Source organism: Mixophyes fleayi, chromosome 2, assembly GCF_038048845.1.
Source record: "Mixophyes fleayi isolate aMixFle1 chromosome 2, aMixFle1.hap1, whole genome shotgun sequence".
In the NCBI taxonomy this organism is placed as follows: domain Eukaryota; kingdom Metazoa; phylum Chordata; class Amphibia; order Anura; family Limnodynastidae; genus Mixophyes; species Mixophyes fleayi.
In genome coordinates this window covers 315,813,101-315,830,633 of record NC_134403.1, presented here as the reverse complement: position 1 = coordinate 315,830,633, position 17,533 = coordinate 315,813,101, and the positions used below count along the sequence as shown (strand labels likewise).

At 39.2% G+C, this 17,533-nt stretch overlaps 1 protein-coding gene across 3 annotated transcripts in view; it reads right to left on the bottom strand.

Moving 5' to 3' along the window:
• Positions 1-7,443: 7,443 nt before the first annotated feature.
• STX1A (syntaxin 1A) overlaps positions 7,444-17,533 on the bottom strand; it is a 74,278-nt gene continuing 64,188 nt past the window's right edge. The window contains exons 8-11 of one of the 3 annotated variants that reach the window (XM_075196635.1): positions 13,813-13,886; positions 11,254-11,391; positions 9,104-9,214; positions 7,444-8,547 (exon numbers count right to left, since the gene is read on the bottom strand). In XM_075196635.1, coding sequence (XP_075052736.1) covers positions 8,467-8,547; positions 9,104-9,214; positions 11,254-11,391; positions 13,813-13,886 — 404 coding nt within the window. In that variant the 3' untranslated portion in view covers positions 7,444-8,466. Of the gene's footprint in view, positions 8,548-9,103; positions 9,841-11,253; positions 11,392-13,812; positions 13,887-17,533 lie in introns of those variants that run through there. The other 2 variants (XM_075196637.1, XM_075196636.1) reach the window with 2 other exon arrangements.

Below are 17,533 nucleotides of genomic sequence, written 5' to 3'. Positions count from 1 at the left end.
TGTCCCTGAGAAGTGACTCACCTGATCATCGCAGTCTTTTCTCAAGTTTAAAGGCTGCGGTGATCTTCTCTTTTTTTTTTCCTTTTTTGCTATTGCGCATGCACCGACTGAAAAGTTGGTGCATGCGCACTAGCATCCTAGACGGCAAACTGTAGGATGAGTGACAGGGAGGGATCACATGATCCCTCCACACATGCGCTGTCCAGCTCTGCTCTTCAGATCAGAGCTGGACAGCGCAAAAGTTTTCAGATATGTTAATGTACGCCAGCTTCAGATGGCGCCAGCTTCAGATGGCGTACATTAACATGTAAAAAAAGAGAAAATTTTCTCTAGTTAGACTGTCATACATAGCGGTTCTGAGCACTTCCCATACACTGTTATGGGGAGTGTTCAGAAAACCGATAGGAAATGCAAAGCAGCAGATATCTGAGATATCTCCTGCAATGTTTCAATGATACATAGTAATTTCACGGTAAACACCCGAAAACTGTTGTTTTCGGGTGTTTAACACAGGAAAAATCGTTGATAAATAGACCCCTCAATGCGTCCTCTTACACTCGACCCCCAATATGAGAGTTTGGGTTGATATTGAAGCCGGTATTTCCAACTCTTATTTGCCCTCAACTCTCCTATGGCTTGAACTGAAACACAGACCATTTTTGCCTACTTTACCCTCCACTCTGCCATTTTCCTTGGCAACTTGGCACCATACCACTCACTCCTATGATATCCCCCCAACTCATGAAGTATGACTCCCTCCCCGATTTACACTGGGACTCGCTCCAGTTCAGTTCTCAGAGTGGATTTGCAATGAAATTAAATTTCTTAATGACTTTGCTCCCTCTCAATTTTTCCTAACACTTGCGGACCATCAGACGCAACTCAGTATCCCCTCCTCTTGTGTTTACCAGTCAATACACACAAATCTGACATCTATGATACTTTTCAACGCTCCCATCCTGACATTCATCAATCCTCCTCACTGGTATTTTTTTTGCACACAAAGGTCTCCGTCTAGGGGTCTTATTTCGACTTTCTATCGCCTTATCTTGCAACACCAACAGCCCCCCCAAGGACCCACAAAAACTCAAATGGGAGAGAGGCTTGACCCTATGGACTGAGAGGCCATCAGACTTCACCTCTCTAAAACCTCTATTTGCATTAATATTAGCGTACGATTTACTACCGATGGTACCATGACCCACATAAGCTCTGTATTCCCAAACTCCGCTCCTATTTATTAACATCTCTGTGAAGTGGGTACGCTATCTCATCTTTGGTGGCATTGCTCAAAATTAGTTCCTTTATGGAGGGCAATACACCGCCTGATAAAATGGACGTTGTAATTCCATATACTTTATTTTATTCTTTTCTACCCTGCAACGGTCCAAATGTCTCTAACATACACAAAAATTAATTACTCATATTATTAATGCCGTGAAATGTCAAATTACTCTATTCTGTAAGAGCCCGGAACCAGCTTCCATCCTCTCCATAATTAATCGGACTTGGCAAGTTTATAATATGGGATGTATTTCTAGTATTCTTAATCATATGCCTAATAACTTTCCCTGCATCTGGGGCCCCTGGACTGAGTGTTTAAAACATTAAACAGTGACTTCTCCTTGTCACCTTTCCCTGTGCTGTTTTTCTTAACCTACCTCCTTCTGTTTTGTTGGTTGCTTTCTACTATTTAGTCTTTATTGTAGTTTGCAATATTTAAAATGTTAAAAACGTATATTGGTACATATAGTCTATGAAGGTGTGCATTGCTGCCCTGTTCTGTTTTTGTCTTCATCTTTGTCCCCCCATATGTTACCTCTCTTTGTTCTATAACTACCTCTTGTTTTCTTTTTGCTTATTTATACTTTGAAAATAAATTATTATTATATATATATATATATATATATATATATATATATATATATATTATATATATATATAAAAAAAAGGATATGGGACTGGAGAGTGTTAATTTATGGGTGTGCATTGCTGTATGTAGGGGTGGGCGGCCATTTCCACTGCGCTAAAGGACTTTCATTTTACACAAGCAGAGAACCCATTTCTTTTTTTTTTTTGAAAAGTTAATTTTTATTGTAGTTTTTCAAAACAACACAGGTATGAAAATGAGACATCATATGACAAATATATGAAACAATTCACTTTAAATAACAGACATGCATATAAATGGGAGCATGTACAGCACAAAGAAAATTGGCATGTTTCTGTAAAGAAGCGAGGGTTGTTTTTATTTTTGTTGTATGGGGAAAGGGGGAAGACAAACAATGAGGAAAGAGGGATTAGGGGAAGAGAAAGAGGAGGGGGGGAGTTTATCACCTATTGTTCCTTAAATCAGGTGGCAAAGAAGAAAAATAGCGATAAACTTGGCTATAAGGAGGTGTAATCAGATTGTCTGTGACTACCATTTAAAAGTACAAGACATTTCTAGCCTCTAATGATCATAGTTTATGGGAGCGGATAAGTGTCAAACGGTTGTTAATGGGGGTTCAGCATTGAAATGGCTCGTCCAAGGAGACCATGTGTTTTGGAAATTCTCTGGTTTATCTTTGAGAACAGCTGTAATGCTTTTCATTCTGTAAATTTACCAAATTTACTAATGGTAGTTGAGAGCGAGGGGGGAAGGGGGCAATATTTTTCCAGTGAGCGGCAATCAGACATTTAGCTGCATTTACCATATGACCAATGAGTTTTTGTGTGGGCCGGGTGATGTCAGGGAGCCATCTGGGAAGGAGGGAGTAAAGAGGGGAATCAGGCATCCTGACCTGTGTCGCAGATTCAATCAGCTTATGAATTTGCTGCCAGTAAAATTGCAGTCTAGGGCAACTCCCCAAACGTGCATCTTTATTTTTTTAATGTGACTAATTTTGAATCTCAATGTTACACTTCAGCACACACACATACAAAATTTCCATATGTAATAAAAAGAGTTATAATGTCTCCTTGCTCTGATAATTAAGATATGAGGATAAACTGAACTGTATTTTAGTAGGAAAAGATAAAGTTTATTTTATTGAAAGGGGAGGTTCTAAACTGGTCAGAGGTTGCATTGATATGTCAAAACATTTACACAGTGCACATTGAGTTCATTTATTTTCTCTGCACACCTAGGGGCAATTTTACATTGTGGAGTCTCCTAATAGCAGAGAGAAGGCATTCACCTTGATATGCGCTGGCTGGATCATCTAAGTGCTCGGGTGCAATACAGATGCTGCAACATACTACACTACCATTGTGCAAGCTACCCACTCATCTAGTGCCCAGGTCACATTGAATAAGATGTGATGTAACATGAACATTGTATATTATTAAATCACTCTTGGTTGTAGATGTGGTCTCAAATAACTCATAGTAACTGTAACAAGCTCTCAAGGTCCACCATCCTTTCCATCTGACCAGTACCATAATTTACAGATTTAGGGCCTGATTCGTTAAGGAAAGTAAAGGAAAAAAATTAGTAACTTTTCCCCTTGGCAAAACCATGTTGCAATGCAAAGGGCGCAAATTAGTTTATTATTTTGCACATAAGAAAAACACTGACTGCTTTTTCATGTAGCACACAAATAAAGTGTAGATTTATTTTTACACTTGCATTTCAAGTTGATCTAGGACATGCTCTACCCAAACTATAAATCTGTCCCCACATTTTAAATGTACCTCCTCCTCCAATGCAACATGGTTTTGCCAAGGTGCAAAGTTACTCCTTTTTTTGTTTTCCTTTCCTTAATGAATCACAGCGTTCGTGTCTAGAATAATGCATTATATTCTTGCACACAGGTATATTGGAGGATTCATTTAATGGATAGTCAGACAATGACAAATTCAATAATTAAATAGAACAGACCAGTAAAACATACATTTAAGTTTAAATTAATTAACTATTATTCCATGTTTAGTTCATTGTTATGGTGTTTTAGTCCATGTATTTTTAACTACATGCTCGGTGATGTTGTCCCAACATGTATACACAGTATGTCGCTGTATTGTAATGCCAGTGCATACTATAACATGCAAGAAGTGGGTTATTAAACATACATATCCAACACTGGCAGGAGATTCTAACTAATGCTAGTCTTTGAATTATGCCATGAGCACTGGTATTGGCATTGGTGGATCCAGACTGAAATCGAAGATTCCGCTGAGTATTAAGTACAGGGCTGTTACAGCAGAGAGGCGTTCGGTCTGTGTACAGAGATAGGAACAGGAATAAGTCTAGATTTGGTTTGGGGAGGAAAAACTTCTACCTGTATGAGAGGGAGGGGGGAGCCCCAGAGAGCAGGTGAAATCCCATGTAAACAAAGAAATATAAATAAAACATTCAAGACTAGAGGTCTGAGTCATTAAGGAGAGAAAAGCATAGAAAACGAGTAAGTTTGCACCTGGACAAAACCATGTTGCATTGGAGGGGAGGTAAATTTAAAATGCGGGGACAGATTTATAGTTGGGACAGGGCATGTCCTAGATCAACTTTAAATTGCAATGTAAAAAAAAAGCCATCAAGTATTTGTGTGCTACATGAAAACACAGCCAGTATTTAACTTATATGCAAAATAATAAACTCATTTGTACCCCTAGCATTGTAACATGGTTTGTCCCAGAGAACATTCAGTTACTCCTTTTTTTGCCTTACTTTCCTTAATGACTCAGGCCCTAGATGTACAACCCACCCACTCACCCCCCCCCCCCCCTTAATTTTTTTATGCAGTTTTAAACTGCTGCACATCGGCTGTGGTTGAGTGCTTCAATACTACCGCATTTATTATAGGATAATTTTAGGCCCAAATATCAATATGTAGTGGCTTCAAAACACCTAACCTACCAGAGAAAAAGTCTGGCTTTTTTAGCCCTATTTCTGATAGGATGGATATCTTAGACTACTTGCTGGTTGAGCTATCTTGCCATTCAGAACATAACAGAAGAAACCATTGACTTATGAATTAAGGGGGCAATCATTATTTATTAAGGGTGCAAAATAAATGTAAAATTAACTTATGGAGAGCAATGTTAATGTTTCATTATAGTAAAGGGCAAAATTATAATTATATATTGAAAATTTTAAATTGCTCCATAAGTTAATTATAAATGACTTTTGCCCCTTAGTAAATAAACAATGATTGCCCCTATAATTTCTAAGTGTTATGTTCTGAATGGCAAAATAGGAGAGGTCTGCAGGTGTTGGGGACTTAGCTGTACGAAAATAGTGTTTACAGTTTATTCTGTCTTTATGTATGGCAGCAGCAATTGTTTATCTTTTTTTAATCTTTCCAGTTTGCTTTTCCAGATAATAGATCCAAAACCTCTATTTATAAAACACGTACACACAGTGCATGGCTTCTTATTTGTATATTTTGCAGGCTGCAATAACCACAGCACTTGATAATCTCACAATGTAAAATGTATTTCTAATATTAAATCTTGGAAACCCTACCTACCCAATTGTGACTAATTTTATAACCAGCCTAGACAGCAAAGTGGGTGGGTCCAAACAATGAATTTATTAGATATGGCCTTAGCCATTCCTGACAAGGTAATATTAATCTTACCTGTAGTGCTGTGCTTTTATGTCCTTCCTAATGTTTAATAAGTTCTATTACTGAGATTCTAGTTTTACCTTTCTCTTCTAGGTACTGAGTTATAGCTGACATACTTTTTGTTTTCTGAATTGAGAAGCCCTTCAGAAACCTCTCTGTATGAGCTGCTACAAACCAGACACAATTACAGTATCATACTCTGTAGTCAGATTACTTTATCTAGTGTGTAAAAAAAAATCTCTTCTTTCCCATCATCCAACTCAGTCCCCAGGGTATATTTACTAAACCAGTGTTGGGTAACCTGTGACACTCAAGGTGTTGTGAAACTACAAGTCCCAGCATGCTTTGCCAATTATAGCAGCTTATTGCTGGAAGGGTATACTTGTAGTTTCACAACACCTGGAGTGTCACAGGTTAGCCAAAACTGTGCTAAACTGTGGGTTTGAAAAAGTGGAGATATTGCCTATAGTAACCAATCAGATTCTAGCTGTCATTTATTTAGTACATTCTACAAAATATACGAATATTGAATCAAACCCTATTTCTTTCACATTTGTATTAGTTTATATCAGCAGGAGCTGCCATGATGATTGCTTTACTGGAGGTATCACAGGCAGCAAGACAAATCACCAAATCTCATAACAATTGTAGAATACTTGGCATTACCAGACAATATCTTTTTTTAACAAATCATCCTTTAGACAAGATACAGTAATTTTAATTGGCAAGAAGTGATCAAAGTATGCAATTTTCAAAATAAGTATTTTATTTCTGTCTAATATACATTTAAGGGTTCAGTCACAATGATTTCAAAAGGAATTAAAATTTAAACCTTGAGAAAATTTGGGACTAAATAAATCTGTATTCAATATTGGAAGCCAATAATGGGTTACCTGCTAAGTAATGGTGATTGCTTTTTGATGAAAGAACTGCTCACCAACCCTGAAATCAAGTGTTGAAACTCCCTGTGACTTCTTCGTTTCTTCGTTTCTTGCAGCAGTATGGTGTCATAGGCTACTTCTTACTTTTCTTGAAGAATAGCAAAATATTTTTTTTTAATTAGATTGGGAAAGCTTCCTTCTAGCAGTTGCCTGGCTGTGTGAGGTGCAGCCCATATATTTGGAGTCCTTAAGGGAACATGGCATCACCCAAATGGCCACATCTGGGCACGGTTTGGACAGATCAGGAACATAACTTGTCCCGGAATGTTGTCAGCTATCTATGTGTTCCTGAGAACAGAGTCTATGTATCATTTTAATCAATATATGCTGTCGTTTATATTAAGGTAGATGGAATATGTCCATTTTTATAATCTTTTCCAACTTCATATGTAATGGTAACTTGATTTTAGCCCCTCTTCAAGGAAATCTGAAACATGTCAAATAAAAATAAAAACGGAGACCTTTTGAATTTCAGGTTATTTAAATGGGTGTAAAATCTTTTGCCATGGGTCTGTTACAAATTGAATGCTGTCCTTTACTAATTTCATGGCCATCCATTCATATGATTTGCTGGATCCAGGGGCAGCCCTGTGTGATGGGTGGGTTGTTAGAGAAGCATCTGTCTGGAGATCGCGCAGAACATAGGAGCTTTAGCCTCCTGCCCAGGTCAGACAAAGACAGAGCTCCTATATGACATGGGTGGGAAAGGGTTAAGTAAATGTCTTCATGCTTATAGCTAAATGTTATAAAACTCTTTATATGTGTGTTTGTTTTCTTGACATTTGCTCTTTCACCCCCGCTTGTCTGAGTGCCAACAGCCATTTGTCATGAAATTACACTAATTGGCACTAATGAATTACAAACTTTACCTGTACCTGATTTGTGTTTTCAGAAATGGAAATGTCTTTATGTCTAATGTGCATAACGGAAACAGAATGAAAAAACGGATACAGTTAATGTTCCCAAACTCACATCATTTATTAAATGCCACACAAGGGCTGCTGACAAAATACACCAGGAAGATATAACACCAAATATAAAAACTCTCCTCACAAAGCATGCTGGTGATTAATCCCTTCAGAGCTGGGAAAGGACTGTCATCTTTGCAGCTCTAAAAGGGGTTAACTCCCGACTGGTGCAAGCCGTAAGGCACATCAGGGCTTGGTTTACCATCATCAACCCTACTGATGGCGCCGCCCTGCCCAACTGTGACATCTCCACAGCTTCCAGTACACAGGAGTCTGCTCACACATTGATATGTCTGCATATGTGGCTTAGAGAGACATATACACACTGGTGGACAACTTGCTCACACAATTACAAAAGGGGATGTATGCATATGATACAAAAAAAAAAGGGGGATGTGCCCCTCTCCAGGAGAGGTGTTAGTAAAGGGCAAGGATCACACGAAACATATCCCAACCTTAAAATGTTTAACCAAACACTGAACCCCTGTCATGCAAAGGAGAGGCCAACATGGTCTGTCCCAGCGCGCTGTCCCAAGAGGGGGAGGGATGTAGGTGTTAAGTAAAAGAAGTAAAAATTGGCTTTGCTTGGCACTTTGGGCCAACACTGGTGTCTAGTTGGCTGTGGCAGAGACAGATCCTTATCCAAATCCAAAAGGCATCTGGTGGGCACGGGGACAGAATATAAAGGCAGTGCAGGAAATCTAACCCTATATTGATCCCTAAAAGCACCAAGCCATTGCTGGAGGATGTTCTTCGTGGTGGGAAGAAGGGGCATCACTGCATCCAGTTCCAAGTCAGTGGTCTGGCTTTGGTTATGTCCCTTCCTTACCAAATAGTCTCTCCCTGGGTACGTGCGCTGGGTTACACACAGGGTAGTCATGCAGAGGGGCTCTCCTCTCGGGAAGCGTGTTTTCGCTGTCATTCCCCACCATCTGGTGCGGCTCTTACTGCTGGCGCATATTTCCTGCTATGTCCAGAACATGCAATCTGTGGCTGCCGTTCTGCTCTCTATCCTCCAAAAATCCCTCCAAATGTTGAAGCAATGACAATACCAAGCACCACGCAGCAGATAATGATCATGATCTTCTTCTGCAGTAGACAGGAGAATAAAGGTCAGCAAATGTTCGCACTAGATTATGTTGCATTTAATTCCAATCTCTGCATATAGAACTATTTTTCTGATACAATAAAACATGTTGACGATGAGTATCCACGCAGGTGATAGAGCCAACACACTGTACTCTGCTGTCACGGTAGTTATTGTGTGTCCTCCATCTGTTGTAAGACTAAGCCAAATCCACACCAGCTTACCAGTAATGTATATATTAGGAACCCTAGTTAAACATGATCATGTGATCGGCTGCATATACATTCCTTGCAGACAAACATGACAAGCTAGACAGCAATACTATCACTTTCTGCTGAAAATTATAAAGGGAAAAAGGTAGCATTTATTAAGATTATTGTCACTATATGGGGTGTGGCTTTAACTGCATGCCTATGACATATCTATCTCTTTATCTGCATTTTTATCCCAACCTTAATAAGCACAGTAAAGTATGAAATGATATGACCCAACTAGATAAAGCTGCCCACTGTCCCTCCTATTTAATCGCTTGCTGTGCGGCTGAGCCTAGGTACTTACCCTCCTTGCTTTACTCTGGTACTTGACAGCCTTTTTAGTATCGGACACGGCTCTCTCCACATAATCCACGGCATGTTCCACATTGTACTCTATACGGTCAATCATCTCTCCCTGATGGTGTGTAGAAAGAGGGGGGGCGGGGAAGGGGAGAAATAGAAGAGGCCGAACAGAAGGAGCCAGAGATGTTCGGAAGACACCAAGAGAAAGTAACACAGAGAAGAAAGGTTGTAGAAATACGAAAAGCGACATACGAGATAACACACATGCAAGTGACCATAGCCGTGTATATGACAGAGAGTAGGCATGCGCCATCAGTTAGTAGGTGAATGATTTGTGTATTGAGGTGAAACATTTTTTACAAAGAGAAAGGCAAGTATAGGCCACGTAGAAAAGAGCAATAAAACACCCCAACAAGAAAAGCAAATAGAAGAAAAGAAGAGCACACAAAAAAAACAAACATTCAGTTGACAGAAGGACATTAAAACGAAATGTACAAAAAAGGATGTGGAAGAGTTCAGAGGACACAGGAGACACAATCAAGACAATAAATAGACAGGAGGAGAAAACCACCGCAAGGAGACAGAGAAGTAAGAAAGTGATACAAGAAAAGTGAGGGATAACAGAAGAGGGCCAGAAAAAGAGAGATACTTAATATTGTTGCTGTTAAATCTTTATCACTTGAATGTTACCTGTTCTTCTGACTTTCAGCCCAACTTGCTGCTCCGATAAGCTGTAACCTACATCGGTAGAAAGAGGTAAGTGAGTTTTACCAGCTGACATGACAAGTGAATGCAAACCACAAGAAGTACAGACAGACAGACTAGATTGGCAAGGCAGCACACAATCAGATCTCCAGTCAATATTGGATCTCACAGATACCTCATGCCAAGTGTAAGCTGTGTTGTGGAAAATGCTACCCTACAAAATATTATATGTATCTCATCTATCTGTACATATCCTACATAGCGGAATGTATGCACATAAAGGTCACACACGTCTCAGTGAAAGTACCCCTATAATGCACATTTCTCATACAGTACATGAGTACTGGATTCATTTGAAATCAGTGGTTTCTTAATACATATTTTGTATGGTCTTTTGGGCGTTTTTGTTAAAAAGGTGTCAACCCTGCATGACCCCCTGAAAATACTTCAATTGAAAGGTAATATAATTAAATCCCTATTTTTGTCTATAAATAGAAATTGGGGGGGGAATGATATTTTTCTTTTGTACTTTTAACTCCCTGAAACTATTCTTGATATAGCTGTAATTTAAAGAGCGAGATGACTTGTCATAATTGTGACCCTAGGAGTCATTTTTAGAAATAAAACCCGAGTTGCTCTCAGTCATAATATACACTGTATACAAGATAATATAAAGCGGTTTCTCCATAGATAAATTCTTCCTTTCTGTATATTCAAAAACTACATTCCACTTCATAAAGCAACTCCCACATTATTTTTACCATCAGGTTCCACCCGGCACGGAGCTTGATCTGCACTGGGGATTTGACATGACAATGGTGATATGACTGGGTGGGTTGCATAAGGCTCTAGATGGCTTTTAAACATACATAAAGGTAGTCATTTGATATATTCTAATAGGTTGTGTATATATTGATTTAGAGCAGCTAGGCACGGGGTGTTCATTACTAATAAAGTCCTCAAAAGCTGGACTAGTCCATGACTTTCTAATTTTAGGAGGTGTATACAGTATAAAGCCTACATAATTAATGGTCCTCTTTATGTGGTATAATTAAACTGGATGTTATTTTATCATTTACAGTGGCCTATTGCTGGGTATATAAAAAAAAAAAAAAAGAATGAAAGATATCTACATGCAGAGTGTCACATTAATAAACATTAAAACCACAAATCACAACATATAAACAGTTAGCACCTACCAGCTGAGTGCTCATCCCACATGCAGCATGGGAAGTAAAGACAGGAGCGAGGGTGAGAAACCCAATGCCCAAGTGCAGTGTTGACCAGAGCACCTCCATATTATGTGTAAACTAACATATTATGGTAGAAGGGAAAATATTGGATGTCTATTAATATATTTCAACAAACTTTATTTATACAGTAAATGTATCCACACAGGAACTGCCACTCTGTGGATTAAAACCATAGACATGAGATTCTACGCACCTGACTCTCTACCAGCATCGCCATGTCCATGAACATATCATGCAGCTCCCGGATGCTGTTCTCCAGCTTAATTATCTCACTGTGCCGGGTCTCAATTTCATTGAGAGCCTGTTTAGTAATGTTAGAGTCCATTATGATCTGCAAAAGAAAGACGAGGAATAGATTATCCTGAGCGAACGGCAGAGATGAGCTAAAGAAAGCCACGTTCCCCTGCACAGTACACCTATTCATTTATGCTAGACATTGCTCGAACATGATGGGAACCTGTAGAGATAATGTATGTACTTGTGTAGGAGATAGAACATAAAAAAAAAATCTACTTCATATGCAATTATGAAAAAAAAAACCTATCCTGCACATAAGCAACTTACGGCTCTCCAGATGGGGAACTACAAGTCTCAGAATGTCCTACTAGCCCCACCAACTGCTGGAGAGACACAGTCTCCTGTTACAGTGAACACAGACATTACAGAAACATTACATCCATCGCTTTGTGTAGTGTAATTTCATTATTATTATGATGAACATATTGGTGGAAATAAAAAAAAAAGGTTGTTTGGAGATTTTTCCTCAGATTTGTGCACCTGTGCATCCAGATGGTCCATCCATCTCACATCAAGGTGCATGCTTATCCGTCGCTCTCAGGAGAACCATCCACAAACTAGAAGTGCGCATAGGTGTGCAGATGGCGGAAAAATCGGAAGAAGCGCCCTGTACTGTACGGTTTTCATTTTTCTCCTACAATACTGCTCAGTTTAGCTTCATTTTGGCTTTAAATAATGAGAACCAGGGACTGTCTTTATTACACATAATACTTTTGTGTATTTGAAACCTTGTTGGGTAAAGTGCGCCTAGACATGCTCTAATCTGACGCAGTGCAACAGAAAGGTGCAAAATGTGTCCTGGTGCAAACATTAAGCTCTCTTGCAAGTGGAAATGTTGTGCACCAACACTCTTAAAAGACCCTTAAATGTGGAACACACTTAAAAATGAACCCTCTTCACCCCTGTATATCCTATCAACAATCTTGCTTTGCAAAATGAAATCATCTTTTCGCACTACGATTCACACTTGTCCTCCTTCCTTGTACTATCTGCCCTCACTCTACCCATCTCCTCTCATTGACTTCTACTAACTGCGTTAACAAATTAATGGATATTTTTAAAATGTCCCTAAACTTACACATATTCTACAAGTCCACTCTTTTGGAAAACAGAAGAGTAGTCTGTACATTTTTTTGTTGTCACCCTCTGTTTATATGTCGTGTGCCAAGGTGTCAAAACTTCAGGGTAAACCCTGTATACTCTGGGGAGAAAAGACTTAAACAGATTTGTGCTGCTTTGTGTGGGAATTTACAGAACACTAATATTGAATATTGTGTCACAGCATTTCCTACACAAGGCAGTATGTGAAAACAGTCAACACTGCTATGTCTCTAGCTTGTTCCTGGATTAGGGGTAAAGGTATTTTGGCTGTACACTGTAACAAAGGATAATAAAACATTGCTACTGTAGCTGCCACAAGAGCGCCCAGGTGGTGTTGTCAGTACAGGTGTAGTTCTTAAACTGGTAAATTGCTCAAAGTTTCATGAACTCCCAGTACAAACTAGAGATGAGCGGGCTTGGATTCCGCTAATCCGAGCCCACCCGAACAGTGCGGATCCGAACGGGATCCGAGCACTGTTCGGATATTTCCGGCGGGCAAAAAATTGAAAACGAGGCTCTGTCGTCCAAGTCTCGCGTCGAATCTCGCGAGGGGTGGGAGGGAGGGCCCAGAACAATTCCATCTTGTACCTCTTTTTTTGGCATTATGTGCTCAAGCTACCTCGGTGCAACCTTTTGGCCTAAAAACAATATTGTGAGGTGTTCAGAATAGACTGGAAATTAGTGGAAATGATTGTTATTGAATGTTATTGAGGTTAATAATAGCGTAGGAGTGAAAAAAAAAAACACAAAACTGGTTTTTAGCACTTTTTATGCTTTTTTAAAAATAAATCAGAACCAAAACCTTTCGTCGGATGTTTTGGCAAAACAAATCAGAACCCAAAACCTCAAGCTAATCAGAACCCAAAACACTAAAAGTGGCCGGTGCACACCCTTAGTACAAACATATGTCTGGCCAGAAAAATGAGCCGAGATTCTTCTACCGTAGTAACAGGTCGAGTGTGCAGCCGTACATCCCATACATCACTGTGATATCCGGCAGCACTCCTCAGAATAGAATTTCCCCAGTAGAGCCATATAAAAGTAGTAATTACACTGAGTCGTCTTGGTTTATACATGTTGACATATGTGAAAAAACTTTGAATATTTCAAATGCCCTTGCACATGATTATATACATAACCGCTCACATCCTAACTACATACACAGGCATGTAAACCTTCCACCTAACACAAACACAACTTATCTTTAAATTTGCAAACAGTATAAAACAAAATGTGGATATTATTAAATACTGAATTAAACAGGACCCAGACTGTGAGAAACCCTGTATCCATAAAGATATTATAAAACATACCAAAGAGTCAGTCTGTGTAACAAAGATCAGTAGGAACATACCCCCGATGAGAAGATGGCTGGGTTTCCACTCTCCAGCATATCCTCCAGCTCCTCACTTGTTGTGGTTCTTCCAGCTGCGTAGACACGACAAGATTATTTTAAATCTTTCAATTAGGATAAAACATATATTTTAAATCTGCTGCACACATCTCTTATAAAATACATTGTGGGCCCGATTCATTAAGGAACATTCATTAAATGCCGATATTTTCCGTCAATGAACGCAAGAACTTCCAATTCAACTTTGAGTGCAAAGAACACTTCCGACAGCCTAGGATTACAAGGTCGGAGCGGGGGAGAGAGGAGGTGTATGCACGTATTCAATGTACAGTAAGGGTGTGCCAAGGTCGAGCTTATGCAGCAGCGTCCGATTCTAGCTTTGGGCATCACTCAGGTATGTGTTTTTCTGTCCTATCACTTGCACCAGCTATAGGTGATGCAAATCAAGGGCAACTGTAAAAATGCATTTTATGTACAGTAGACTTTAAGAACATCCTGATAAATGAATTTCATAGGGTGGGGGGGGGGGGGGGGAGGACAAAAACTTTTAAAAAATATATGCAGAGCGTTTCTTCAAACCTGCTTGTAGGTGAATATGGACGTGCATATGCCCAAATTACGTGCGTTTTTAAAAAAAAGAACAATATGTTCGTATTGCATGACTTCATTAATCAGGCCCTGTATGTACAATTGTCAAGGCCTGTTCGCCAAATCAAGAGAACACTGACTTCTCATCCTGTATGTATTATAGGATTACTTATGGAACTAGGCAAATTATCAGGAACACATGATATTGTCATTCTGCATATAATCACTTAAGCAGTCATCGACTAACCACAAACAAACTTTGGTCAATCTCAAACAGAATTGTTTGTGGGCAAAATTGTAGCAGGATTTGCCTGCTATAAGTGGGGAGTTGTTCTGAGTTCTAATTTCTGCTTATTCACTGCAAATTAAAAAAAAAAGATCATTATTTTCCAGATGTATTCTAATGTTATAATTAAATTGTTCTATGAATAGCAGAATAATATTTTGATCCTAGAGTTCATATGTTAAAGCATTTCCATCAATTTCAAACTAGTCTTACACAGATTTATTTGTAAGTCAGAAGGTAGCATACATACAAAGATAAGCAAGTTCATGGAAGATTTTTTTTTTCTTTTGCACATCTAGGTATTATACCAAGTACTGTACTATGATGCTCCGTTTATGTGCTTCAACAGAGGTCCTGCAGTAGGCCAGGGTTGTGGTGTGCCAATTGGATGCCCTATTTTGCATCTGCCCACATCCCATCGGGCGCTACCCCCCTTCCCCTGGGTGCTTCCTTGTCCTTACCCACTGTACCTTGTGTACAGCGTGGCCTTGCATCATAGTCCGGTTCCAGCCTATTACTAACATTGTGGAGCTTCAGTTGGCAGATAAGAAGCTGCTGTCTCTGGCCCTCCATAGAGGCCAATGGTTCGGGAGGGGGTACCAGAGTGACAATAAACCCATTAACCATTCAGTGGTTTAGGCTCCTCCAACACCCGGGAGCTTTAGGCGACCACCTAGGTTTGCTTAGTGGTAGTACCAGCCCTGCAGAAGGCTTTTCACCCTTCATAGTGTACTTTATCCCAGGCAATTGTGCATTTATTTGTATTGGTGCCCCCCAAATGAGTTCTCATTAGGTCAGCTGTGCAGCGTTTACTTGTACCTTCCTACAAGCATTTCTAATAGTCCTCACAATCTGACCTACCTACTAACAGTGTCATGTAATTTGGCTTGCATAAAGGAATGTAAAACAATGACTGTCAAACACAGCTAGAAATGAAGATCACCTCACAAAGACTCAGCAGATTATTTGTGTTACCTTCCAAGTCTCCTTTTATTACATGTTTCAGAGTATATGCACAAAATTCAAAGACAATATAAATTTTCCCATTAGTGGTTTGTATCGTTGCCATCTGGCATAAATCATACAATTGTACAGTGTTCTACCAATATCTGATGTATAGTTAGATATCGGTAGAGTGATCCTGAGCACTGCTGAGGAATTTATGAGGTGTTTGAAGTCTCCAGTAACATTGTTAAATCATATGAACTTTTTATATATCATTTGGATAATAATGATCAACTTCTATACTGTACAGTTCTGTTATTATCTTATGTTATGTGTGGGGAACATATTAATTTGATGGATTTCACAAGTGGTCCTCGGTCTTATGAAGACACATAATACCAAGGTTGGCAACAATTAAAGTCCTTCTAAGAAACCTACAAGTTTAAAAGAAAAGGGGATCTCAAATATATAAATGTATAAAGTTGTTGTTTATTGGCAGGGGACATCTTTGTACTATATCTCTACTGTATATCACATAATCGCATAATTACTTCTTACTTTGCAACACAATTGTTCTCGTGTGAGTTGACCTTGAAGATGACAGCTATTTTTAAGGTGTGTTCGACTAGGGTAAGAGCAGAGTTTTGACATGAATCTTCATCTCCTGCACGTCTATGATGTCCCCATCATAAGAGTGTTCACAACAGCATAGAGAAAATCAGGATATTAGGGAGGCAGTGACCTGTCTACCCGTATGAGTAAAGCTAGCCAAACATTCTGCAGTATTGGAACTGAAAACATCTCTGATGCCCAAATATAATGTGATCGAAATCATTAATCCAAATTGGACATGTTGGTAAATCTGACCAGATAATAGAGCCAACAGCCTATTTATGCTGTCATCTTCCAAACACAATAACAGTCCCCAGTGACGACAGAAAAGATCCAGATGTGCAGAACAATTTGCCCATTGGCACTCACACTTTCTGCGACCGGCATCCGAAAGGACATGGCTGCAAGGGTCAAAATGTGGGAAGAAGAAATAAGGTGCGTCGGAACCCACAGACTGAGAGTTAGATAATGGAAGGAGTCAGGAACACAGCACAGTGTAGAGTTATGTCAAACTGATGTGGGAAGATTGTAAGGTCATATGCTATTCAAAGTAATGCGTAACTCTTTGCTTGCTTTGTGGGCTGAACTCAGGATCTTTTTACTGTTAGTCAATTTTATTTTTAGGATTTACATTATATTAAATCCCTGCATGAAAAACTTGCACCCATAAATAAACTAGCTGTGAGTTTACTGCATCCAAATTGCTGGACTGTGACTCAGTTTCTGTTATGTCTGCTGTTGTCTGTCAACTGACTACCCCAGAAGAAGACAATACTGCTAACCTGCCTACTCCTCTAGCACAGAAGTGCAACATTAAAGAAATGTCAGCAGAAAATGAAGTCACTTATTCAATTGTTTTCAGTATGAAACTGGTTTTGCTCTTATAACCTGGAGGTCTTCTTCATAATAATAATAATAATAATAATAATAATAATAATAATAATAATAATAATAATAATAATAATAACAATTTTATTATTATTAACAATAAGAATGGTAATCATAGCACTGATACAGACCACTCAGGTTCTGCAGCAGGGAGCATCAATAGATGAATTCCGCAATTCTGGTGGCCCGGCAGAAAGACCGTAATCTTGTTATAGAAGTGGAACAGAGCAAAGTTAAGGCTGAACCAGGACCAGGACCATTGTGAAGGACCAGAGCTGCTCAATGGCTCTTTCAAGCAAATCATTTCCTTTAAAGATGCACAGGATCACCTGACCACCCGAGGGCGCTGCAGAACACGAGAAACGACAAGTGTGTTCTGATCCTTTCTTTTACCCTCTGCCA